Raw genomic sequence first — 26,085 nt, 5'->3', positions numbered from 1 at the left:
CGTGGCAGAGGATCTAGAGTGACTGTTTCTGGCTCTGATTAGCTGGTGCCTGTCACTGGGCAGTGGAGCTGGTTGCAACCTGGTGCTAATGACATCAAAGTTTTCTCAGCCCCTGTCCCAGCCAGGAAGTTATTCCCAGCCACGGGCTACACCTCTCACCTCGGTCAGCTGATTCAAAGGTATGATCAGGTGGGCGGCACAGCCAAACAACTCTTAGGAAAACTCAGAGACGTGCATCTACAGTACACGCACCAGAGCATCATGGGAGTGGTGAGTCCGTAGCATGGGCCTCCCATCTGAAGGTCAACACATTCACCATGATGTGTGTGCATCTCTTCCTAACTTACTGGCCAAGTTTCCTGTTTCAAGGGACTCTCAGAAGCAGTGCTGAGCTGCCAGGGAGAGCCCCGGGTATTCGAATTTGCTAAGGCCGTGCTTAGCTGTAACAGATGTGGCATACATGCCAAGTCCACATGTGTGACACGTGTCCACGGGTCCTAACTTTCTGTTCTCAGCAACAAATTGCAATATGAAAAAGATCTGAAGACAGAGTGAAAACATCACCCAACAGCTGTGACCGCGGTCCCTTTCCATCTGGCATGCGCCTCTCTGGTTACTTCGAGGACCACTGCAGTCTCCATAACCCAGCACCTCTTTCATGGATGGAGAGGACAACTGCCACACTTTTAAATGTGCGAAATGAACTCACTTTAGAGGCACCACCCAAAGGTGATGGAACCACAATATCCTAAATGCAGCCTAAGTGACGAGTCGCTGGAAGGCCAAATAGAAACCAGTGATATGTGGTCAGAAGGCGCTCAGAGGGGCCTGGGGCGTGGTGCAGAGGAGAGAAAGCCTGGGCTGGTCACTTCCCCAATTCCCTCGCTGGGGGTAGGTCCTCACTCTGAAGGTGTGGAAGGAAGCCAGAGCCCGAGTCCCTAGCAAAAACTTACTATTTGGCTCAGAAATACACATACAGGCTCCCCCACCCCCAGGCATGAATAGGCACTGAGCACTTTCAGTTCCTCCAGAAACTGGTGTATAAATACAGGATATTATTACGACTACGATTTCAAGATAAATAGAGCTCTCCTTTGTGTTACAAATGCATTTTTATTGACATTCTGGCAGCGACGTGGTAAAGGGAAAGCAGGTGATCCGATGCTTTGGGAGATGTGGCCCCTGTGGGTGTTAAGCGCAGTTTTTAGCCAATATTCTGATAGCAGGAAATACTAAGACAGCCCTATAATGAATAGGCAAGAGCCTGGCTTCCCTTTCTTGGCTCACACCATTGTATTCACTTAAAATTTCGGCCAATTGCTTCTGGGTATGTTGCAATCTTTAAATCGCAGGGGTAGGTCAACGCACAGCTAAAAGCTTGTTAAATGAGTAACCATATTAATGGTGTGGAGTCTGTTCCCAAGTGGGGGAGCCCTTTCTTAACTGTTCAGCTGATCCAGGCGCGAACAAGCCCAACCCAGGCAGGAAAGACCTTTCCCAGAAGGGCTGGCGAGGGGACTGCACACCTCTCTCTCAGAGACGCCACCTGCCCAGCTCCTGGGCTCATTTCCAAAGAGCTCCAAGTTTCAGCGCGGAAAAGAGGAACTCTTACCCATGTAGAGAATCCCATCTGAACTTCGGCATGGCGATGCCTGTACCAACTCCGGGATGGTAAAGGGAAGTTTCTTTAAAAAAAAAAAAAAAAAAAGGCAAAGGGAAAAATAAGTTAATCAAGTCTTATGCAATTATTACAATTTTCACAGTATACTCTGTTACCCAATTCTGCTAAAAAGAGAGGAACACTGTTGATGGCAGATGGGCGTTTTCCTAATTGGAGACCAAGGAGAATGGGTGCCCTAGGCTTCCAGATCCATTTTGGACAAGCCCTCGGCTCCCAGGTGCCTGGCACTATAAACACTAACTCCTTTACTCCACGGGCCCCCCAAAGTCTCTTTTCCGGAGCACTCCTGGGGGCGACACAGACCTTTTCCTGAAAAGACTTACACAAATATGGAGAGTTACACAATCTTTGAAATTCTAAGGGGGCAGGAAGAATGCGCCTGTCTTGGAAAATTGGCCCAGAGCCAGCTAAGACTGAGTAGAATGTCAATGCTTTCCAGAGTGAGAGTGAGCCATGAGATTAATTCTGAAGAGCAGCAATCTCCATGCCCAGTGGGAGCTTCGAGAAAACGAAGTCATCATTACATGGGCAACATAGGAGACTGAAGTGGAAGAGAAGTTTTGATGTTTTCTTCAGTAAATAACTCTCTACTGAAGAACAGAAGACAAGTCGAACCTTTTGGTATTAAAAGGAAGTCATGGTAAGTGCCAGGAAAAGAAACTCAGAGGAATCCACATTGTTTCAGCTGCATTTCATCATAAAACCGATTCTGCTGAGCCTCCAGCTGACATCTGACGAGCCCTTTTGGTGAAGGTCTGTTTCAGTGTGCTTTATTTTTGGAACATTCTGTGTTTTTGAAACCGTTCTATTGATAACTGCCTCCACTATGCTGCCACCTTTTTCTCCACGAAAGATTTCTCTCTTGCTTCAATAAACAGAACTTTAAATAATGAATCACTTGGACTTTCCCATCATCCCAAGGTTTAAGCTAAGCCTTGGAAAAGGAAAAATGCCACAGAGCGGCTGTAATGACTGGGCTTCTGCCAGATGTTTCTGAGAATCAGAAAGTCACTGCAAGGCTTCCAGCCTGAGTCCTGTGTTCTCTGCTGAGCCTCCCGATTCAGGGCCCGAGCCGGCAACATGCTGCTCCTGGCGCTGCTAACCCACAACACAGGAAGGCATCATGTGGGGCGGAGGTCAGAGCATCCTTTGGAAGTTCGAGAGCTCTTCAAGTCTCAAGTCCAACGTGAAGCTGTGGACTTAGCATGTTCCTTCACCCCCCACTCCAGGCATAGTTTCCACTCCTCGAGTATGGGGGCAACACTGACATCCCAGAGGGATGCTTAGAGGTTCAGATGAGACAACGTATACAAGTCACTGGACTCAGTTTCTGGCTAACAAAGCGCTTCAGCAATGGAGGCTCTAGTGATGTGGAGAGAAATGTTGAAGGTGAAACACACAGACCTCTATCTACACAAGGCCTGCCCTTCTCCCACCTGTTTCAGTCACAGATATTCATCAAATAATTTTAAAATACCCAAGTTAAGGCTCATAAGCCACCTACAGTCTAGACCAGTGGTTCTCAATCTTGGCTGCACATTAGAGGCTTTTTAAACTTTCTATTGAAGCAGAACTCACAATCAGAAAGCTCAGGGATGTGTAGGGCTCAGTGACATTTGCAACAAGAACATGCCCATGTAACCGGCATGCAGGAGGGGCGCAGAACCTTCACAGCACTCTGAGACCCCTTCCTGCCCTTTTCCAACCAGGACTCCCAAGGTAATCACTATCCTAACTTCAGAACACCACAGACTAGTTTCCTCGTCTTTGAGCTTCATAGAAATGAATCATTCACTGTGGAGACTTCCTTGTTTGTCATCTTTTGTCCAACCTTATGTTGGCGAGATTCATCCACATCACAGACTGTTCTCATTGGTGTAGACTATTAAACTGTATACAATGCCATCATTTATTTATCCCGTCGACTACTGGTGCTATTTGGGTAGTTTTCACTTCTTGGTTATTATAAGTAGTGCCACAGTACATTCGGGTACCTGTCTTCTGGTGAACACATACATGCATTTCTGTTGATATATAACCCAGGAGGGGATTACTGGTCACAGGCTGTCACAGATACTGCTAAACAGTTTTCCAAACTGGTTGTTCTGATCTGCTCTTCCACCAGCAGCATACGGGAGTTCCAACTGCTTTGATTCCCCCCTTTCCAGACCTGTTTTCTTTTTCCATTTTTTCTCAGTTTAGCCATTCTAATGAATGGCTGGTAGTATGACACTGTGATTTTTTAAAATACATATATATATATACACACATTTTTATTGATTTCAGAGAGAAAGGGAGAGGGAGAAAGAGATAGAAACATCAATGATGAGAGAGAATCATTGATCGGCTGCCTCCTGCACGCCCCACCCTGGGGATCCAGCCCACAACCCAGGCATGTACCCTGACCGGGAATCAAACTGTGACCTCCTGGTTCATTGGTTGACTCTCAACCACTGAGCAACACCGGCTGTGATTTTTATTTACATTTCCCTAATGACTAATGAAGCTGAGTACCTTTTCATATGTTTACTGACCATTAAGATCTCTTCTTTTGCCATTTTTCTATTGGGTTGTCTGTCTTTCTAAAATAATCCATAAGAGTTCTTTATACAGGGTGGGGCAAAAGTAGGTTTACAGTTGTGTGTATGGAAAACAATACAGTAATTAAAGAAGAAACTGTTTTGCAAACTCACAATTGTAAACCTACTTTTGCCCCACCGTGTATATTTTGAATACGAGGACTTGGTTGGATATGGGTATTGTGACTACATTGTGGCCTGCCTCTCTTAATAGTGTCTCTTAAAGAAAAAAATTCTGAATTTGAATGTAATTCAATATATCGATTTTTTCCCTTATGTTAGTGTGAATGTTTTTGTTTTATTTTGTTTGTATCCTATTTATGAAACCTTCACCTACTGTAAGGCCATGAAGATGTTCTGCTACTTTTTGTCTTAAAGCTTGTTTCCCATTTCCCATTTACACATGCAATCTATCTGGAACAGAGTTTTGTGTGTCTGGTGTGAGGTGTGAGTCGAGATTTTTCTCCCACGTGGATATCCCAACTGACCCAAAGCATTTATTGAAAAGATGAACCTTCCCCACTGCACTGTAGTGTCTTCTTTGTCATAAATCAGGTGCTCATACATGTGGGCCTGTTTCTAAATTCTTTTATCCTGATGCCTACACTGATTAAATGGAGACTTGAAACTGGGACCCAGACTCAGCATTTCTTTAGGGTTCTCTAGGTTATTACAATGTGTAGCTAAGGTGGAGCACGCCATCTAGATTCTCAAATGGAGATGGGGATACCATGTGCCCCCCACATGGGGGATGGGCAGTGTTTCAAACTACACGGCTCTCCACACCAATTTGAGAATCACCAGCTAGAGTGAACCCTATTACTGAAGGGAGTATTATACCTTTCAAGGGTGTTGGCTGGGCCCTGCTCGTCTAGATTAATATTTCTGAACTCTGGCTGCCATTTAAAAGCTGTAAAAACATATCGATGCCCAGGCCCCGCTCCAGACCACCTGAATCAGAATCAGCTCTCAGGTGATCTCAATGAGCAAAAGTGGAAGGTGGCTGGTCTAGAACCTCTGGAGTACAAAGAAGCTAAATACACTCACCGTTAGGCCTTCATTATGCTTGCCCCCAAGTGTATACAGGCTGCCATCATTGGGATCCGGGAGGAAGGCTGGCCTAGAAATGAAGCAATAGTATCAATGACAGATTACAGCTCAGGGCACAAAACAAAATACCAAAGCCATAAAAGCCATGACTCAGGGGAGGGGGAAAGTGGTGTGTGTGTGTGTGTGTGTGTGTGTGTGTGTGTGTGTGTGTGTATGAAAGCTAATTCTACCCACTGCCTGTCCACTTTAGCCACAAACAAAATATCACTCTGGTGGTGTATGCTGCACTTGAGTAGGAAAAAAGGCACCTGCAATGGGAAAATTATAAATCATCATAGAAGAGTAAATCATCATTGGGTCAAAGCCCTCTGGATGAAGGTAAAATAAGTGAAAAGGACCCAGCGAGTTTGATTTTCAGCTTTCAAGTCAGTAACTTCAACAACTAGTACTTAATAGTGTGGCAGGGTACGTAAACAGGTAGAACAAATCTGCCTTTAGTGTTCAACAAACATTTATTTTTAAACCACAGGCAATAAAAGCAGACTTTGAAAGCTTGACATCAGAAAGAACCTGCCAAGGACATGGATAAAGGTCTCTCGGCCGGTAGCTTCCCATGAAGCAGCTGCGAGGTGGTCTTTGGTCAAGTTAACCTGCTGAAGGGCTATGCCTGGTCACAGAAACCCCGGAGGAATCATCTGAGGCTCTTACAGGTGCCATCCCGCCTTTATTCCAGCACACACCTCTAGCAGCAGGTCACCCTCTGTTTCCCCTCCATGGTTAACACAGTAAGAGGGAGAGATCTAAACCCTTAAGCCTTCCTGAGGACTTTGGAAGCTTAAGTTCAATAAGCTCCATCTCTAATAAGCCTTTTTAAATAACATTGCCCCCCTGCCCCATAATGCCACTCATTCCTTCCCAAAGGAACTGACTACCCTCTCCCCGACACAGGCTCCTGTCATGGCACCTGTAAGACTTTCTATGTCTCTATCATTTTCTTATATCTTAAATTTGTGCCTATGTACATCCAGCAATTGGCTTCAGACATATTGAATAATACAGAAAATTCATTAAAGGAAAGCACTGAAGCAAATCGGAAAACTTACTCTTCGACGTGTGTTGGAACCTGCAGAACTGGATCTGTGTGAAAGAACAACAACAAAGGCACCATCAGACAGACTCCGAGATGTCAAGACTCCTGGAGAGTTCCCAGGGCCAATTCACAAGTTGTACCGACAACTTAGGTTTATTTACATGAGATAGCGGGCATAAAGGCACTTTAGAAAACGCACACAGAGACACAAATGTAAGCTCTTATGATTGCCACTGAGATTGGAGAGAACTGACGGCGGAACGGAACTGCTCTCAAGAAACGTGCAGTTAACGTGGGGGAGGGACAGCGAAGGGAGAACCAGGCACAGCCCTCAGTGGACAGTGGGTCGGTGTCACTGTCTGACACATGAAGGACTTTTAAAACCAAAATCATCACCTTGCCAAATGCGTGGAGTGGTACCAGATAGTCCCACTGCGAAAAGCAAAACTGTGGCTTAAGAATCAGCTTTGCTGTTGATGAGAACTGACTGGGTGGGAAATGGGTACACCCTTTTGGAGCAGCAGTATGGCAATCTTAGAGCCTTCAAGTGCTCATTCTCGTGATTCTCTTTGACCCATTAATCCCAGTTCTATAAAGTGTAGTATAAAAATAACACAGAATATAGAAAATGATTTATGTACAAAGATGCTCACAGTAGCATTACAAATTACTCAACTATTCAAGAACATGGTTAAATTATGAAATGCCCACCTGGAAGAAAATTAGGGCTCCTAAAAGGGCTTATAAAAATTTAAAACGTGTGCAAATCGTTACATTATTCTGTTCAGGAGAGCAGATAACACTGTATATAGAGTATTAACGCAGCTCAAAACATCGTCCATGCACATCGCTAAAACTAGATGCAGAGGCAAAGAATGCTAATTGTGAGTTATCTCTGTTGAAAATATAAAGTGACTTCCCCACCTTTTCTCTATTTCCTCAAATTTGTACAAAGATAGGCATTACTTTTTAAATTGGGGAAAAAGTTTTCCCTCAAAGTCAATGTTCTATCTGTAGTTGTCAAAATGGCAGCATTTCTCCTTCCCGAGATTCTCCTGGCACAAATCCAGAGGACGCTCCGGATTCCTGGGCGGGATGGTGGTGGGGTGAGAGGACGCTGACACAGTGGTGTTGCGACAGAGCTAAAATCCACAGGCATGAGATGGCACAGTGATGAGGTATCTCTAGCATCCAAAACCCCACGGGCTGTGCAGCCACGCCAGCCACAACTTCAAAGCTGGGGGCGAGGACGGCAAACACTGTGATGTGCTTGTGGACACAGAGTTCCAGGCTCCCCGGGCTCTGCCTATGGTGACAGGCAGCTGTCTGTTTCTCCCAGTCGGTGGGGACTGTCAAAGAAAGCTCTGTCAAGCCTTATCAAATGTTGACTTTGCCTTACGAGCCCAGCTCCCACATGAAGGCATACGGTGTTCACAACAACAGAGGCACACACACCACATGTGGTCTGTGGGCAGCAAACAAACAATTCATTAAACCAAACACATGACAGGAAACTGGAGACACTTCCAGCCAGTAAGCACATGTTTGTTGTTCCTACTAATCACCTCTCGGTACAACAGACTGATGCAAGAGGCAGGAAATCAGGACCCACAGCACTAATCCACCGAAACACTCACCACGCAGCTTACAGCCCAGCCCGGTTACTGCAACAGCCCTGCAGCCAGGCAAGCCGGGAAAAGCAGGAATGCTGCATCCAAAGGGAAACACTGAGCCGCATGGCGGGGCCAGAGGGCATCTCGTTGGTTTGTTCCCAGGAAGACACTGCCGAGTTCTAACAAGTCGCCAGAAACAAGACTTGGAGGCAACGGGTTTGTGATTCCTATTCATAAGCCTATCTTTGTGGTACAGCATCTGCTCACTCTCAGGGACTCGTCTTCAGGGGAAGATTTCCCTGGCTTCCCAGAGCCTATCCACTGGCCACCTGACACGGAGGCCTCAGGTCCCAGGTCCTGCACCACAAAGGCACCAGTTGCGACACAGGCTGTCACTGGCAGGAGCGAGGAAAGGATCGGTAGGACAACGACACCATTGTGTGAGAACCATGCTGTTTTCCTAGGCTGAGGAGGGGATGCACTCCAGTAGGGGAACCTTCTGGCCACCTTAGCTTTCCCATCCACACAGTAAAATAAGGTCCCCGGAATAAACACCTGCAGGGCTCAGGGCCACATATCGGCACAACTATTAAGACGGCTCTCACAGAAGTGAGCACACGGCTGCTTTCTTTTGTTAAAAAAAAAAAATCTGAATTTGAGATCTGTTTTAAAATACTACAGAAAAAAACATTGTATGGGGGACAGATTAAAAAAAATGGCAGCTTGTCAGTAACTGTTTAAAGATGCAAGTGACAATATGGGGCAGGCGTGTTGCCGTTCTCTCTACATATGCTTGAAATTTTCCATAATGTAAAAGGTTAAAGATAAAAATACTGGGAAAGCCAACAAAATAAAAGCAGAAAGCACCATGTGAAAACATGCAACGAAAGCCCAACACGAAAAGGAGGCTGTTTTTATTTAATAATGAGAACTGGTATCAGCAAGAGTCTTGTTTTTTGTTGTGTTTTGTTTTGTTTTTTTTAAAAAGAGCCTTGAGAAAAGAAACCTGGCCTAACTATACGAGTATAAACAAATACTGCTACCAAATAAGCCACTCTATCTATATGGAGACTGATAAGGAGAAAAGCTGTTTTACTTTCAGAAGGAAAAAAAAGGGGGGGGGTTACTTCACAAGTATAAAAATGGGTATTTTCCAGGGGAAGGAAGGGTATCAGATAAAGGTAAAAACATCAGAAGAGGAAAGACAATGGCTAAAAACCTGAAATTAGTGATTTGTCTCTTGGATTAACACAGGAAGAAACAAAGAAAAAAACCACGAACCTGCTCAGTGCTGCCCTGGGGGCAGCCACTGGATTCTCTTGATTCCCCTGGCGGGTCAGGCCGGAAAAGGCGCCACCTTTATACTTAGAGAAACCTGGGTGAGATTATGGAACACTCACTGCTCCTGTTTGTGCTAGTCTAATCCTCCTTTTTAACTTGGAGACAGAAATGAGTCAAAATAGATGTTGACCTCTTCCCTTTGCCCAAGTTTGTAAGGGTAAACATTTAAATATTTTTATTTCCAAAAGAAGTGCTGGCCTCCCTGTGTTCCTCGAATACTGTCAAGCGTGCCCCTGCCTCAGGCCTTTGCATTTGCTGTTCCTCTGCCTAGGTCTTTGATCAAATGTCACCATCTCAGAGAGATCTTCCATGACCACCTCCTACCCTCCAGGATGCCCCGCCCTCTTCCCTGTTTTTCTCCATGACACCACCTCTGAAGTATAGTATATTTCATTTATTTTATTTAATGTCTAACTCTAACTACTATAAACTTTGTGAGGGCTAGGATTCATCTTTTATTATCTGCTATATCCCAAAAATCTAAAACAGTGCCTGGCACACAGGAGGGGGCTCAATATATTTATTAGTTTCCTTCCAATTTCTATTCCTGCCCAGCCTGGGTATCCACCGTGATTACTTCTAATGATGCAGCAGCTATGCTCTCTCAGCCTTCAACCCAGAATCTACCAAGCAGCCCCCACTCCTCCCCCCAGGCTCTGAGCACTGCTGAAGAAAACTCCACGCTCTTGGAGATACCATTATACATCTGTGGCCAGCGGGGCCCCATGTCATAGGAGATAAGTCTATCTACTTCCCGGTTGGCCTCTGCTGCCTGTTCCTCACAGCTGGTGCCTCAAACCTTCACTCCTGGGCTCAAGGTCCCCTTCCCTCCACACGACTGGGCCTCCTGTGGCTCTCTGAAACTCCCTACCCTTCCCCCTCCAAGTGTGTCCAACTCTACCACCCTTCCCTTCGCATCTCCATAAAAAGACAAAGGTTTCACCTTCGCATTCATAGACATTTCACACTCATCTATCTAGGCCCTCAAGCAGTATCCCATCTCTAAGGATCGTCAAGTCCTCCTGGCTGGCTACTGCCTTCCCTCTGATCACAGACACACAAACTGGGCTTATTCTCTTTTGCATGTGCTCTCCTTTCTCTCCTAATGCATCCACTTTACATGTACAGTTCGATGAGTCTTGAAAAACATACACATGCATGTAACCACCCTTACAATCAAGATATAGATCATTTCCATCCCCCTGAATAGTTCTCATACCCCTTTAGGTGCAATTTCCCTGACTCCCACCCCATCTAACCACTGATAGATTGGTGTGTTTGTTCTAAAAGTTTACAAATGGAATTCATGTAGTAGGGTCTCTTTCTTCCTGCACCACATTTTTTGCAATTCATTCTTATTGTTGTGTGCCTCAGACTTTGTTCTCTTTTTATGGCGGAAGGAGTACTCACAATTTGCTTTACCTGTTGGTGGACATTTGAGTATTTCTAGTGTTTGTTTTTTTTAAATATGTTTTTATTGATTTCAGAGAGGAAGGGAAAGGGGGAGAGAGAGAGAGAAACATCAATGATGGGGAAACATGGGGGTGGTAAGTCGGCAAAACAGAAAAATGTCTCTGATGAAGTCAACCAAAATTTAAGTAATTGTTTTAAGCCGGAGCAATTGGGACTGACGGCCTCTCTCTGGAGGTAGCTCCAGGCAGACTTTCTCCTATGTAGGAAGGAATAATGTCCTTTGATTATAGAAGCCACAAGAACAGGCTGCCCATTTGACTGGAGCTCAAGGAACCTTCCAAGATCATTGCCTCCTCTTCCCCAGATGAGCTGATATTTCCGGAACACCCTCTTCTCTGGTGGAATCTAGATGAGCACCGGTCCGCCTCACTCCTCTTTCTAAAGCACAACCGCCTACTGACCCCTACACACCCGGTGCTTAAAAGCAGCTTCTCTGACTGCAAGACTTCTCCAGGTACAACTAAGATGGCAGGACCAGCTAGAAAGTCTCCAAACCAGCCCCTTCTAGTGCGCTTCTAGCGGGGACTGGAGATGTTCTGAGCTGGCCCTTATGAAGCACCAAAGGCCACAAATGAAGTTCCCATCTGCTTTGTGCTCCCTGTAAACCTCCCCCAGGCCCAATATTCAAGAGCTTCGTCTTCCCCTCCCATCCCAGCTATTAGCACACACATCTCATAAACACATCAGACATCTACCATCAGCTTCGTTCCCTGGTTCATGCCATGCGGGAAAAAGAGCTTGGAAAGCTGGTACACACGAAACCAAGTATACAATAAATGGCTGAAACACGTGGTATATGCCATAGGTATCACAGATCACCAGGTGAGAGAACTCGGGGAGGCTGGTGCACTCAGGGAGAACGGTGCCATAAAGAGGGCTGGCCCGCCGGCTGCGGCGGACAAGACTACAAGAGGGAAGGATGATCCCGCTTTGTGGGAATGAGGACACAGGCTTGGCAAGTGTGAAGTGTTCCTCCTGAATGCAAATCAGGTCGGAGAGCAGGCAGCGAGACCGTGGAGGAGACAGCCGTGAGAACTCCGTGATGTGGCGTGGCGGAGAACTGATTGTAGGCTTCTGAGAAAAAGAGAGATGTGATACAGTCCTCTGAAAAAAGGTCAGACAGGGCACTAACTAAGCAAATGAGAAAAAGAAGGAATCAGAAAGGGTAATGAGGAAGACGACTCAATAACCCCAGTGAGATGACCAGGGTGGCCCCCGGGGGGGGGGGGGGGCGGGGAAGGAGGGATGGTCGGGAACCAAAAAGGAGGGGGAAAAGGTCAACAAAACTTAGTCCCGATCAGAAAAGTGAAGTGAAAGAAAGGAATGAGTTAGAGGGCACACGATTTTAATCCTAGCCAACAGTAAAACTAGATCAGCTAGTCTGACTGCAGTAGACAAATGCCATTTCCTCAAGAAAACGCTTAAGGTTCTAACACTGTTTCCTTATAAAAATTATTGGTAGAAACAAGGTCATTCACCCTCCCTTAACTCAAAACTCAAGTCTCCCAAATATGTTTCTCGTGCTCAGGTGAGGCGATTAGGGACTACTTCTCCCCAGTGGCAGCTCATTGCTCCCTCCAGAGGAAAGTACTTCTGGAATCTACACTCTTCACTCGCATTCAGTTGTTAGATCCAAACTGTGGGGAAGAAAGTCTCAAAAAGTTTCTCAAAATTCAGCTTGCATGAGGAGAACGCTTTAAAATAGACACCCAATCAAAAGCGCCTCAAAATCCAAATCTCATCAGAACTGGGAGAGGATGTAACAGGTTTTCTTACAGGTAACCTCTGCAAGTCACCAAATGTCATGTGTGACGAAGACGATCGTGGGGAGATACCAAAGTAACCTAAAAACCCGCCCATACTAAAGGCAACTGACTTCTACTAGGCTCTTATTCACCTTCACCTTGGCAGAAGTCAGTCAGACCTAAAAACGCACACTGAACGGTACAATCAGTTGCGAAGGAAATTAAAGGCGGGGGGGGGGGGGGGGGGGGATAAGGCAATTCAATACTATGCCTTACGACCAACTGCCTCTCAGCATGTCCTAACTTCACAGAATTCATTCTTGAGTGATGGGAGTGCCATCAAACCTCGCACGGCATCCCAAGATGAACAAAAGGATAAATAACTAAGTCACAGTAAAAAAAAAAAAAGGGGGGGGGGGGACGCCGAAACCGGTTTGGCTCAGTGGATAGAGCATCGGCCTGCGGACTGAAAGGTCCCAGGTTCGATTCCGGTCAAGGGCATTTACCTGGGTTGCGGGCACATCCCCAGCGGGGGGGGGTGTGCAGGAGGCAGCTGATCGATGTTTCTCTCTCATCGATGATTCTAACTCTCTCTCCCTTCCTCTCTGTAAAAATCAATAAAATATATTTTAAAAAAAAGGGGGGGGGGCATTTTATTCATGCACTTCAACATTTACAACTGTGCTCTGATACAAACCAAGTAATGCAGCAAAGACTACCCAGTGCAGCTGAAATCGATGATCCGTGTGGCGGCTGCGGGCTGGGAGATAGCTGAAGCTGAGTGACGGGTACATGAGCATTCATTATATAATCGTCTCTATGTCTGTTTATGTTTAGAATCTTCCATGACAAAGAGTAAAATACAGAAAACACATTTCCAAGATCCTCAAAAGCAGAAACAGGCCCTCTCATGCCCCTTCTTGTGAAACTTAATTTTCAGTCCTCCAAGACAATGGAGAACAAAGAAACACTTTTCTTGTGCTGAGCCGATCAAGTAGAAAGGTGATGATGCATATCTGAAGCCTAGGAAGTTTCTTAGGAGAAGAGAGATTAGGACTATTAACAAAATGTCAACCTTCCCACAACTTCCCTTCTCACGTTTCCATCACACCTCTGCAGGCAGAAGTCGGACCGTTCCAGAGGCACACAGCCTAACTGAGGACAGAAAGCCTCCTGCAAAAAGCCGCAAAGCCGTGTGAAACTCAGACCAGAAACTGGAACTGGAAACTAATGTGACGATGGCACGAGTGGCAGGCGAGTCTCCTGAGGAGGCCAAGTCAAGTCTCATCTGTTTTTCAGGGCTCCTGAAGGATGTCTAGTCAGAAGGGTTCTGGAACTCGAGTCAGCATCAGATGCCTCCGACATTTACTGAGCATCCCTGGCTGTCTAGAGACCCCACCTTCCAGGAGTTAGAAATTCAGCAGGAAGACAAATGTAAACAAAAATTCACACCACCAGCAGGAAGTGCCTCCAACACCCAATTGAGGAAGGGGCTCACTCTGCTTGAGGAAACAAGGAAGTAACCTGGGATGAATAGGAGCCTGCCCAGCAGTGCAGGCTGCTGGAGGGGAGGGAGCAGAAGCAAAGGCCCAATGTCTCCGAGGCCTGGAGAGTTGTGGCTGCAACAAGGGCCACCCCTGGGAGAAAATAGGGAGTTGAGGCTGGAGAGGTGGGCAAGAGCAGATTCAAAGGGCCTTGCATGCATACTGAGGAGCATGGCCTTGACCCTGTGAGCCAGTGCTCCCCAAACTAATCAGTGAAGGATCACACCATGGGTGATGCTTATCTCCTCGTGGACAGGTAACACAGGAGGGCAGACCACACCTGGAGTAGCACTGCTAACAGTCAACACCAACAGTATTTCAGCAGGGGTGTGGTGTGGTCAATTAGTCTTTTCAGGGGGCACGTCTGACAGCAGCGTGATGGGTGAACGGGAAGATAAGACAGGTGCAGGGACCACAGTCAGGAAGCTGTCGAATTAATCGGGGAAATGAATGGAGAGCCTGGCTAAGGCACTGGCAAGGGGGATGGGGATGGGGAGTCAGATTTGGGAGACACTTCTTCAGCCTGCGTGACAGGACTCGCTGACGCGTGACCGAGTAGCAGAGCATCACTCTATTTCCCAGACTGGGTGGGCCGTGCTGTCAGAACCAGGAGAAACCATAGCAAGAGGCACACAGTAAGAAAGAGAAACTCATGTGGGAAGATTTTCTTCAAATTTCAAATAACCAATTTAGTTCTGATCCCTCCCTCATAAGAATCCCCAATATTAACCATTCAAGGGCCATCTCAGGAGTCCGGGCCCATCTGGTTGGGAAAGCAGCCATGGTGCACAGTTAGCATATGTTTATAATTAGTAAAGGGTGGTTCTAAATCAGATCCAGTCCTCCGTGCCATGGAGGGGATGGGAGTAGGGTTGATAAAGAGTTAAGTGCAATTTGATGAAGATCTGAGTGTCAAAAATCGGCATTAACTAGCATTTCAAATTGAGTGCGAGAAGCCGTAAACCAGGAGCTGGTAATACCAGAGAGAGTCCTTTGGACCCCAGCAGGCCGAAGCGAGCTTCGTAAAACTAATCCAACAGAAAGCATGAGGGCAATATTCTGTTTGCATTTGGGCAGAAAGTGCAGAAATAAAACATACTCAACCATCTTCACTGGTGATATTTCAGAGACAGACAGACAGCAGGTACTACCGTTACAAAAATCACAGCTTAGAAAGATCACAGCTAATGCACAGTGTCAGAACTCAACTCGGTGTCGGAAAACAAAACTCTTTTTCTGCACTAGGTGCAGTCTGCCACAATGGTGTAAGAAATCTCCATTTCTGGGAACAGCAACATGTGTTTGGGTGAGGAACAAAACACCTGCCAAAACCACTCTGTGGAAAGAAAAAAAAACACTCCCAGCTTGTTGGCCTCTGAAATAAGTAAACAGTTAGGAAACCATGAAATGGAGTAACAGGTACACTAGTATATTCTGCAGAACCCCAGTGTGATGAGTTAAAGGTGTCTGTTTGCATCGGCAAGGTTTTTCCATTTGACTCTGACTGCCCACTACTGTGCTGGCCCGAGTCCACAGCCTTCCTTGCCTGGACTGGGGCAGTAGCCTCCGCCTGGTCTCCTGCTTCCTCCCGGCCTCATCAGTTCAGTCTCAACACAGCACCTGCTGATGCTGTACAGCGGAGGCTGGGTGTTGTAGTCAGCTTGGCTGGGCTGCCGTAACAAAATACCGTAGCCTGGTATTTACTTCTCACAGTTCTTCAGACTAGAAGTCGAAGACCAGGTGTCAGCATGGTTGGGTTCCTTGAGCTTGAGGATCCTTGGTCCTTCCTTCCTTGAGCTCTTTCTCAGTGGGGCTGTCCCTGTTTAAACTTGCAGTCCCTTCCACCCCCACCCCAGCAGCCTGGCACACCCTACTCCACTTCCCTGTTTTATTTTTCTCCAGAGCGCTCGAATGTCATTTATTTCCTTATCTGTTTCCCCATAGAATAAAAACTCTATGAAGGAAAGGATTTTGTCCGTTTCCTTCACTTGTATCTTCAGGGCCTAGAACAGTATCTGAACACTTATAATCTATTTACACGTTAATGGTTTGCAAATACCAATGTTGAAATCTCTGGTTATAATAAATGCAAGATAAAATTGGCCCTAGCTCGTTTGGTTCAGTGGATAGAGCTTCAGATTGAAGGGTCCTGGGTTCGATTCTGGTCAAGGGCACATGCCTGGGTTGCGGGCTCAATCCCAACTGGGGGTCATGCAGGAGGCAGCGGATCAATGATTCTCTCTCATCACTGATGTTTCTGTCTCTCCCATTCCCTTCCTCTCTGAAATCTATAAAAAAAATATTTAAAAATAATAATAAAATTGAACTGAAAGCTCAGGGTCTCCATATTACCACCTGTAATCTTTGTAAAGAAATACATATATCGAGGCTACTGATAGATAGGGCTAAATTTCACTAAAATAAGCCAGTTTATTCGCAGAAAAACAATGAGACTTAGAATATACTGAATATTGAGATTATTATACCTTAATCAGATTTCTCTAATTCTTCCTTTTAGTGCCTTTTACCTCCTCCCTGCTCTGCCTAGATGTGTTACCTCCTTTCCTCCTTCCCAGGCCTCGCTTCTCCGGACTGAAATCCCATCTACCCACCAAGGTTCAGCTCCAACATCCCAGCTTCATGAAGCCTTTCCTGGCAGTTCCTAGGACCTCAGTGAGGGGTCACCACGCGCTCTATGAGGAAGTTCTCCCTGACGGACTGTGGGCTCCCTGAGGGCAAGTACTGTCTTTTTCTTCTTTGGGCCCTTAGAGTCTCTTTCACAGACTAGGTTCTGTAAACACATGTTAAATTAAGTAAAAAAGAGGCAGATTCTTTAAGCTCTAAACTACAGGAGAGAACAGATTGATTCTTATGTTTGGCTTAAGTAACAAACAAGACAGGATCCCGTTGTGCCCGATACAGCTGAGGTTACTTCTGGAAAGTAAGACTTGGAGAAGGTCAATTTAAAACAATACATACAGGAAAAAGCAAAGCAGAAGAATGAAGTGTCCTTGTGGCAAAAGTGTCCTGCCTAGGAATACTGCAACTAAGGGACCAGCCTGAACACAAGAGTAAAAATGCTTATCGCAATCCTTTTGCACCTTGTTGCTTTCCATCTTTGGACAAAATCCGAAACTGTGAAATGTCAACAACTCTGATTTTTTTTTTTTTAAGCAGTAAAATGCTCCCACAGGAATGAAAGACAGCACAGATAACATCCTGTAATGCAATGCCAAAACCCAGCTCTACCATCTTCTTGTGGCCACTGACTCCTGAGAGCTGGTCCTTTCTGTTGCTTAAAGCCCCTGCTGATCCAAGCAGGACCCCGCCAGGTGCGGCAGGACAGTCTGCAGTGCCTCAGCTGCCATCCTCGATGGATGGGAACTAGGTTTGCTGCTGCACGGACAAGATGACGTGTGGCCTCTAACACAGGCCCCTGCTTTCCCATCTAAAATACTATTTGGGGACATTTTATTAAGGAAGGAAAAACACTTGCTGTGCTCATGACAATAATGAGTCACGGATTAGTGACGGAAGAGAACACGCTGGTCAGGGCCTCATCTAGGCCCAAGTGAGGATCATTACTGGACAGAATAATAGAGATGACACGGAAAGCCCCAAATCCTGGGATTTGCATGGCTTTACCGGGGAAGATTACTTGGGAAATCGAATACAGTTTCCCAGCTGTAGGACTCCACTATCACCAGGAAGACAAGACCATAAACTGTGGGAGATTACGAAAGGAGAAACAGGTCTGTCTTTTACTTCCCTCCATGTAGAGAACCAATCAAGTGGCCAACTTGGATGAATGTCAAATCTTACAGCCCTCAATTACTCCAGCCTCTATAAAAGCAAATGAGTCATTTGCGGTTAGAGAAGATACCTTCTTGTAATTATGATTACAAGATTTTAATTATTAGAACTTAACAAAAAAATTTAATGCAGCATGTGTTTTGTAAAGACCAAGCCAGAACTATTAATAGAAAAGCCTAGAGCCCTTTAAACATGAAACCTGGACAGAAGAAAAAAAAAAAAAAGCACAACAAAAAACACAGAGCCCACCAGTGTCTCTTCAACTGATGTACTTAGCAGATAATCACAATCTAAGCTGTAAACATACCTTTGAGCCCTCTCCTCTCCTTGACTCCATTCTCCCTTTTTATTTTATTAAATAACATATAACTGCTTTTCTCTTTTTCTGGCATATGTTTCCTTGGGGGCAGCAGAGCACATGTCCATGTCACCCAAGGACCAAATCCAAATTACCTTCTTTTAAAGTCCATTTGATCGAGCCTGTCCTCTTGCTGACAGCGTGCAAACTTCCATCCAGGGTTGACACAAACAACAAGGTTTCAGGAAGCGTCACTGTGCTGGGACTTCCAAAAATCTGCAATGAGATGGAGAAGAACCGTCCTGGTCAACATGATTCTTCACCTGGGGCATGTACCACCAGAGACCTCCGCCCCGAAAGTTTCTAAAATCCACCAGCTTAAATAAAATAAAATAAAATAAAATCCACCAGCTTAGAGATGAGGAAACTGATGGAGACGTAGGTTCCCATCAAGGGCACCTGTCTGGACAACAGCTGAGTCAGGACTAGGACCCAGGTCACCTATTCTAAGTGACAATCCTTCCTGCAGAGGGATTGGCTTATGACCTAACATGACAAGGACAAGGATTTTGAAATAATCCCTGAGGTAGAGAGTAGGCTCAGCTTTCTAACTGACTTCCTTCTCTTAGTTATATTTCACTTTCTAAAACTCGGCTATCTTGCAAGACTCCATGATAAAGAAGAATTCCAACACACCCACACACACCCATACACACTGATGAAATTTTAAAGGGCAAAGAATTAGGGGGAAATGTTTAAAGCAAAATAAGGAAAACAGCTCCCATTCTATAACGAGTTTATGTAGTAATAAAACACCAAGATTTCAAAAGAGACATGTTATAAAAAAAATGCATAAAAAACATAACCCAAATTACTCCTCACTTATACTCAAAATACAGTTTAAATAAAAATGCACATTTTATGCTCAATGAATTAAAAAAAAAATTTTTAAAGGAACTAGCCAAAGGTAGTGAAATTCACTTGTTGGTGGTGATGAAAATTGTTACTGCAGTCTTTCTGGAAAGTATAAACATGATCATATTTTTGGTCCTGTAATTCCATGTCCTTATCCTGAAGAAATAATTCCAGATATGGAAAAAGCTCTGTGCACAATGATACTCATTACATTCCATTTTATAAATACAAAAAAAACTAGAAAGGTCTGAATTGCCAATAATATCTAAATGGCTGAAATAAATTATGACACACACTCAATGAAGCATTATGTAATCATTAAAACAGCATGTGGAAAAAGCTACAACAATACAGAAAAATGCTTATATTCATTATCACATGAAAAATAAAGAATCTAAACATTTTTTAAAAAATACATTTTTATTGATTTCAGATAGAGGGAGAGAAAAAACACACACATCAATAATGAGAATACCTACTGGGTATGGAGCCTGCAAGCCCTGACCGGGAATGGGTTGATGCTCAACCACTGAGCCACAGTGGCTGGGTTGAATCCAAAATTTAATGTACACTGTGGTTATAATTATACTGGACAGATTCTTTTTATTTGTCTGCCTATCCTCTAGCTTTGCTAGAAATTGTATCCTCATCCACACAGATTCCATGGGAGCAGCCGTGTGTGTGTGTGTGTGTGTGTGTGTGTGTGTGTGTGTGTGTGTGTGATGTGCAGGTGATAGCTGGAAGGTTTCCTAGGAACATGCTTTTGAGATATGGGCCCATTCAGCAATGCCATCTTGTAATGAGCTTGTCTCTTCTTTTGTCTCTATATTGTCCTGCACATTAACTGGTTCCTGTAGCTGTTGAATTAAAAACAGGCCAACTTGCTTATACTGAGACAGTTTGAATTTTGGCACAAATGTTATTTTACAAATATGGCTGGCTTTTAGCACTAACTCTAAAAGCTCGGGGGATTACTCCCCTGTGCATGGGAGTCTGACCCTCAAATACCTGGTCATTCTTGGTAAGAGCCAGGATGATGCCCAGTTAATCCCTTAAAAGGGAAAGCCAAGTGGCTTTCTCTGGACAGTCTGAGGTGGCAGGACAAACACTCCAGTCCCTGCATTCCTTTTCCAGGGGCGACACCACTCCCAGAACCTAGAGCTCGTCTCATCTCCTTGTGTGCCTGGCCTGGAGGGGGAAAAGTTCCCCCTTTATTTTGTCCAGAGCCCACTCACCTGGGATGGGAGAAACCACAGCAAGCCTTATCGCTCCTGCTGAGCCTGCTCTCTGGGGGTAAAGCCTTACACCCGAGGAGGAAGGATCCTTCTAATTCCACCGTTGGAACTCGGAAATCCGTTTTAGTTAGATTGGCTAGAAAAACAAGCCTCAGAGGAATCAAGAGGCTCCGCACACCAACTGTTGGTGTAGTTAAAATTATTTTAGGCCACAGGGGATAGATGAGGACAAATTCACCTGGACCTGCTCACACCTGAAGCAGAGGAGTGCACATTGCCCGGAGCCTGGAGGACAGTGGCCCTACAAAGACCACGAAGGCTGCAGCTGAACAAGACCTAGGGCTGCCTCCCATGGGAAAGGAGATGGGTTTGCAGCTTGATGTGGGATGGCAGGATTATGTTGGTAGGGGCGGTTGGGGAACTGAATAAACGAAAAGAAAAGACCCAAGCATACCTGGGGGCCAAGAGATAGAAATCCCTGCTGAGCGCCCCTCCACCTATCAAACAGTTACCCCAGGAACCGCCATTTTGCATGCTAGGTCTTGTGATCACCAAGAATTGGGTTGAACTCTGGATAGATGAAGTGGAAAGAAATTAAACTTGGGAGATGTCTTTGAATATGTTTTCCTCCACATGGAAAACAACTGGATGAGAGAGGGAAAGACAGAGGCAGAAACAGAGAAAGAAGCTGGAGAAGAAACACAGCTGAAAGACTGCGGCCCACTTCCACCAATCCTCAGGCCTCGCCAAGTCCCTGTCCTTGGGCTCAGGGACACCCAATCCTCACAATTAATTCCCCTCTTTGCTCAAGCTTGTTGGAACTAGGTTTCTGTCACTCACAACCCATACAGTCCTAACACACACACACACACACACACACACACACACACACGCGCGCGCGCGCATATACACAGACCAAATGAAAATATATAGAGAAGAAAAGATGAAGAAAATATTGCAAGATGACTGCCATAGCTTTTTCTCCTCTATTTTCTAAATTTTCTATAATAGGATCACATCATCAGCAATGAATTTTTCATAAGATAGAAGGAGATGGACAAGTTAGCAGGTGGAAGAGAGGCTAGAATTTAAAGGAGCTTCGGCAAGCTCCTAAATCCCAGGCGAAGGTCTTTCCATCTCAGGACATGAGGCAACTCGACCACCTTGGACCATTAATATCCACCAACCAAGGAACCAAAGCTAAGAAACACAGAGGTCTCCTGGCAAGACAGTGGGCTTCCAAGAATAGGAGAGTTTGTTGCTGTTTCAAAGCCTACAGTACCATTACAATGAACTGAATGCCCCCAAGTACATCTTATCACATATTAAAAGGGCTAATATTAAACAAAATATATCAGTGCTGCTTCACGGCTAGCGTGGAAACAATAGCCAGCTGCCTGTCTGAGCTGCCGGGAAACCACAGGAAGAGCAATTGTCTATGGTTGGTTGGTGAACTGAAATAAAACACTAATCACCTACCTAACACGGTCTTTTAAAAATCTCAAAAATACCAGCTTGGGCTAGACGTTGAATTTGGCAACTGAGAGTGCTGACAGTTAATCACAACGTCCACCGTGACATCACAAACCGGCAGATTTTTCTCTCCTTTGAAGGCTCTCGGCTGTTTCAATTAGAATGGCCAGGAGCCACTGTGACCAATGTTATTCTCTCAGAAGGCAAACCAATATGGCAAAATGTCTGGCTCTTCACCCCTGGCATTTTTTTTAAAACATGCATACACCTGCTTTCAATACTGTTGCTAAAACTAACACGAATTTAGCTTCTCTATGCCTTCTGCAATACTGAGCAGAGCTGAGAGCCACGTGTATCTGAACATCTAAACACATGCTTCCCAGTAATGAACTTGCACATTCCCTCCACCCAGGCCTGTCAGTCGCCAGTGCTCCCGTTTCTCTACGACGGATGGAATGGCAACGGGCCCTGCAGTTATACACACTAGTTTCCGGAGCGCCTGAAAATGGAGAGAAAATGCTGATGCCGCAGACCTGCGGCAGGCTGACTACCTGGAATCTGACTCATTTTTCAAACTAGTGAAATACATATTCCTGGTTTTGCTGGTGACTTCTAAGAAGCAGGCACAGTAACACAGCAGGAGGTAAGAATGGCAGTGGCGGGTAATCTAGTCTAGCCTAGAACTAGACACCCATTAGCTGGTCGGTCCTCACAGAAGCCTGACACACATCATCTCACACAAGGCGACCCCAAGGTAATTCTAGGAAACACCTAGACTGGTGACTAGAGGGCTGGCAGTTCGGGGCAGAAGATGCTGGGGAAGTGGCTGCTGGTCCAACGGCTTATTTCACTTGGGCTGGGTGAGTGGTAAAGCAGTCCTCACTGCAGGCCTGCTCAGCCAGGACTTCAACAAGGGTCTCCCTCCCGTGAAAACCAATGTCGTTGCTGGGCTGCATCCTCACGTTCCATGTTCTGATTATAAAGCAGCTACACCAGTTCTTAAGATGCACCAACCACTTTGCCCTCACTGCAAAGGCCTGGAAGCAACTCCCAAGTAACTCACACAGATGATTAAAAGGTGGGTTGCTGACAGTTTCATTCTCTAATATTCTAAACTTATCGAACTGTTAGCTGCTCTTGTATTAACTCCTTATATTTCAGGTAAAAAAAAAATCTTTTCTAAAATGAGTTCTGAAATAACTTTGTTTAGAAAAAGTCTTTGATAAAGAGAATTATGGACACAAGGGGCGTGATGTGTTTAAGCAGCACAAAAACCAATGAAACAGCCTCTAGCAAAAACCCAGCCATTTCTAAATAGTACTTGGGGCTGGTCAGGCCAGGAGGCGACTCACCCGACTCACCCGTGGCCGGAGGAACCCACCAGCAGAGCCCCAGGGCTTGGTTTCGCTGCCGGGCCTGTCACTGAAGTGACTGCTCATTTCCGTTCACCCTCTGCCCCTCAAGGAAGAATGGCAGGGGAGCCCACTGCCAGCCGCTCTAGGATTCGGGGCACAGGAGAGGCCAGTGCAACTCAGGGTTTTCAGAAATGCTGCATTTTCCAAAGAAATGCAAGTCTTAATGTTCAGACTCACATTTCAAGAAACAGTTGGCCCACAAGCTAACTGACCATCTAATAACAAAGGCCAGAAATAAGGTTAATAAAAATAGCGCAGAACTCTCATCTCGCAGTCGGTGGGAAGTGGTGCCATGCACACATCTGGCTCATACCCAGCTTTCCAGAGGGATCTAGACCTGATGAATCTATTTACAAACCTGGTGCATCCTACCCCAGGAAAAAGGCGGGCACACACCTACAGGCCCCTCCACTGGGAACAGGAGGGCCATACACTTCTCAGGTGGCATACAGACTGACTGAATCACACCCAAGGAAGTTAAATTTACATGAGCAGAATAAGTAAAAACAGTTAAAATAAAAATCTCTTCTGTGAATCTTCTCCCCTTCCTACCTCCACTCCAACAGACCACAGTTTCTAAAATAACAGCAGAATCAATAATCTGGCCAAGAAAATGATTTTTTTTTTTTTTCCTTTTAGGAGTACTGCACCAACCAGGATTTGTTCAGGGAATTTTTTTGTGTGTTGTTTTTTTTTCCCCAAATAATTTTTCCTCTACTTTCATGGGATTACTGTTATATTGCATAATCCTAACTTTAGTTTTATTTATTTAAGGTTAAGAAAACAATTTCTCCAAACCAAACTAGAAATCTAGCAAGGCTACTGGCATGTTTCCATAGAATATCATTACACAATGTAATGTGTACCTAAATTCCTGGAACCTTCAATCTGCCATCAACACCCAGTGTGCCTTCCACAGTGCAGGGGCTCCTGGCCAAGGCTCAAATCCACTGGACAGCTGGCCTCAGAGGTAAAGCAAAGTTAAAGTGACTTCAAGTTCATTTTGGTTAATGAATACTACACATTATGGTATTACAGGTAATACTTAAAACAGGTATGCAAGTGAGGGAAGGATTGCATAAGAAAGATTTCCAAGAAATTTTGTTTTATACTTAGAACACAGGCATTCTTGAGAAGAATTAAAGCTGCATGTCACCAAATGTAGAATAATAGATTTAAAATGGATTAGAACGTGCTACGGAATCACGAGCTTATAATTATTAACTTAGCAATAATGCTCAGAGGTGAGAAGGGCATTGTTCTCCTGGCTTTAATTAGTGAAAGCCACGGGATGGATGAGCTTATTTTTAAGAGATAGCAGTAAAACACTTTTTGGATACCAGGGCCACACACACACACACACACACACACACACACACACACACACACAATTTGTGCAGTAATATGTTAATTCAGCAGGAAGTACCTCGAAATAGTATTCTGTAATATAGTCTTTGGCAGGCACTAAATGATATTCAAAAGAGGGCATATGTGTCTACAATTCTTCTATTTGCAGCAATAGTAACTACTTCAGATTATAAACTTCAACAAAGCCTGGCTATTTGCGATTCTGGTGGCTTTACAACAAGTACCCAGCAGAGTGCTGTCATTCTAATGCCATTTGATCACATAGTAGAAGACTGTGCCCAATGATGGCCAAAAAGCTGTCTAGAATTCACCAAAGCAGCGACGACTAAAATCAGTGCCAGTAAATGCCAGCACACACCCATTACATAAAGATCTCTTGTTGAAAAATAGAGCCCACATGAGTATAAGCCTCAGACTGATCAGGAGAGTGGGCTAAACAAAGAACTACTTTTGAAGGTTTCTTATGTAAAGGCCTGTTAGACAGATATAATGAAAATTTTTATTCTAATCACACCCTGCTCCCCAACCCGGAACTCATTTACACACCTGACCCAACAGTAAAGTCCTCTCTTCCAATTACGGAGATGTCTATATAGCCATCTGTACACAGTGACACAGAAAACTCATTGTCTGGTTCTCCTGTCTACTGAATTGGGATAAAGATTAGAGGACATATAAAGAGCTTCCCAGACAAGAAAAAGCTAAAGGAGTTCATCACCACCAAACCAGTATTACATGAAATGTTAAAGAATCTTCTTTAAGAAGAAGGAAAAAAAGAAAAACTATGAGCAATAAAATGGAAATAATGAAAAGTTGAATCTAAAAAATAAAATAAGTGAACAAGCAGACTCATAGATACAGAGAACATTTTGATGGTTGCAGATGGAAGGGGGGTTGGAGGAATGGGTGAAAAAGGTGAAGGGATTAAGAAGTACAAATTGGTTGTTACAGAATAGTCATGGGGATGTAATTACAGCATAGGGAATATAGTCAATAATATTATAATAATTCGTACGTATGGTGTCAGATGGGTACAAGATTTATTGGGATGATCACTTATTAAGTTATATAATGTCTAATCACTGAAACTAATATAATATTGTATGTCAAGTCAACTGTAATTGAAAAATAAAAATGATTTTAAAAATTTAAAAAACCTGGTAAAAAGAAGCTAGAGAGAAAAAGAATTATAACATTGGTGATATTAAGAGACTTTTCTTGTTTAATTTTGCCTATGTTTTAATGATTTCAGTCTATTACAGAACTAGTCCAAGTTCTGTTATACTTCATTTACTTGAGTGTAAGTCAGCAATAATCCATCAACCAAATACTAGTTCCTTTTAACCAGCCTATCAGCTGTTATGTTTCCGGACATTAGGTCAATAAAGGTAACCATGACATTTGCTTTGGATGGGAGTCAAGTGTCTGCTTGGGATGCAGTAAAGGGCAAGG

At 44.6% G+C, this 26,085-nt stretch overlaps 1 protein-coding gene across 1 annotated transcript in view; it reads right to left on the bottom strand.

The window, feature by feature from the left end:
- The window catches only part of ERN1 (endoplasmic reticulum to nucleus signaling 1), a 68,109-nt gene that overhangs the window by 26,628 nt on the left and 15,396 nt on the right, over nt 1-26,085 (bottom strand). Inside the window, exons 2-5 of the mRNA XM_079798561.1 lie at nt 18,383-18,503; nt 6,414-6,447; nt 5,308-5,380; nt 1,613-1,685 (exon numbers count right to left, since the gene is read on the bottom strand). Coding sequence (XP_079654687.1) covers nt 1,613-1,685; nt 5,308-5,380; nt 6,414-6,447; nt 18,383-18,503 — 301 coding nt within the window. The remainder of the gene's footprint in view (nt 1-1,612; nt 1,686-5,307; nt 5,381-6,413; nt 6,448-18,382; nt 18,504-26,085) is intronic.

Source organism: Cnephaeus nilssonii (genome assembly GCF_951640355.1).
Source record: "Cnephaeus nilssonii genome assembly, chromosome: 19".
NCBI lineage: Eukaryota > Metazoa > Chordata > Mammalia > Chiroptera > Vespertilionidae > Cnephaeus > Cnephaeus nilssonii.
Note: the sequence above shows the minus strand (reverse complement) of the source record. Positions and strands in the feature narration are given on the sequence as shown.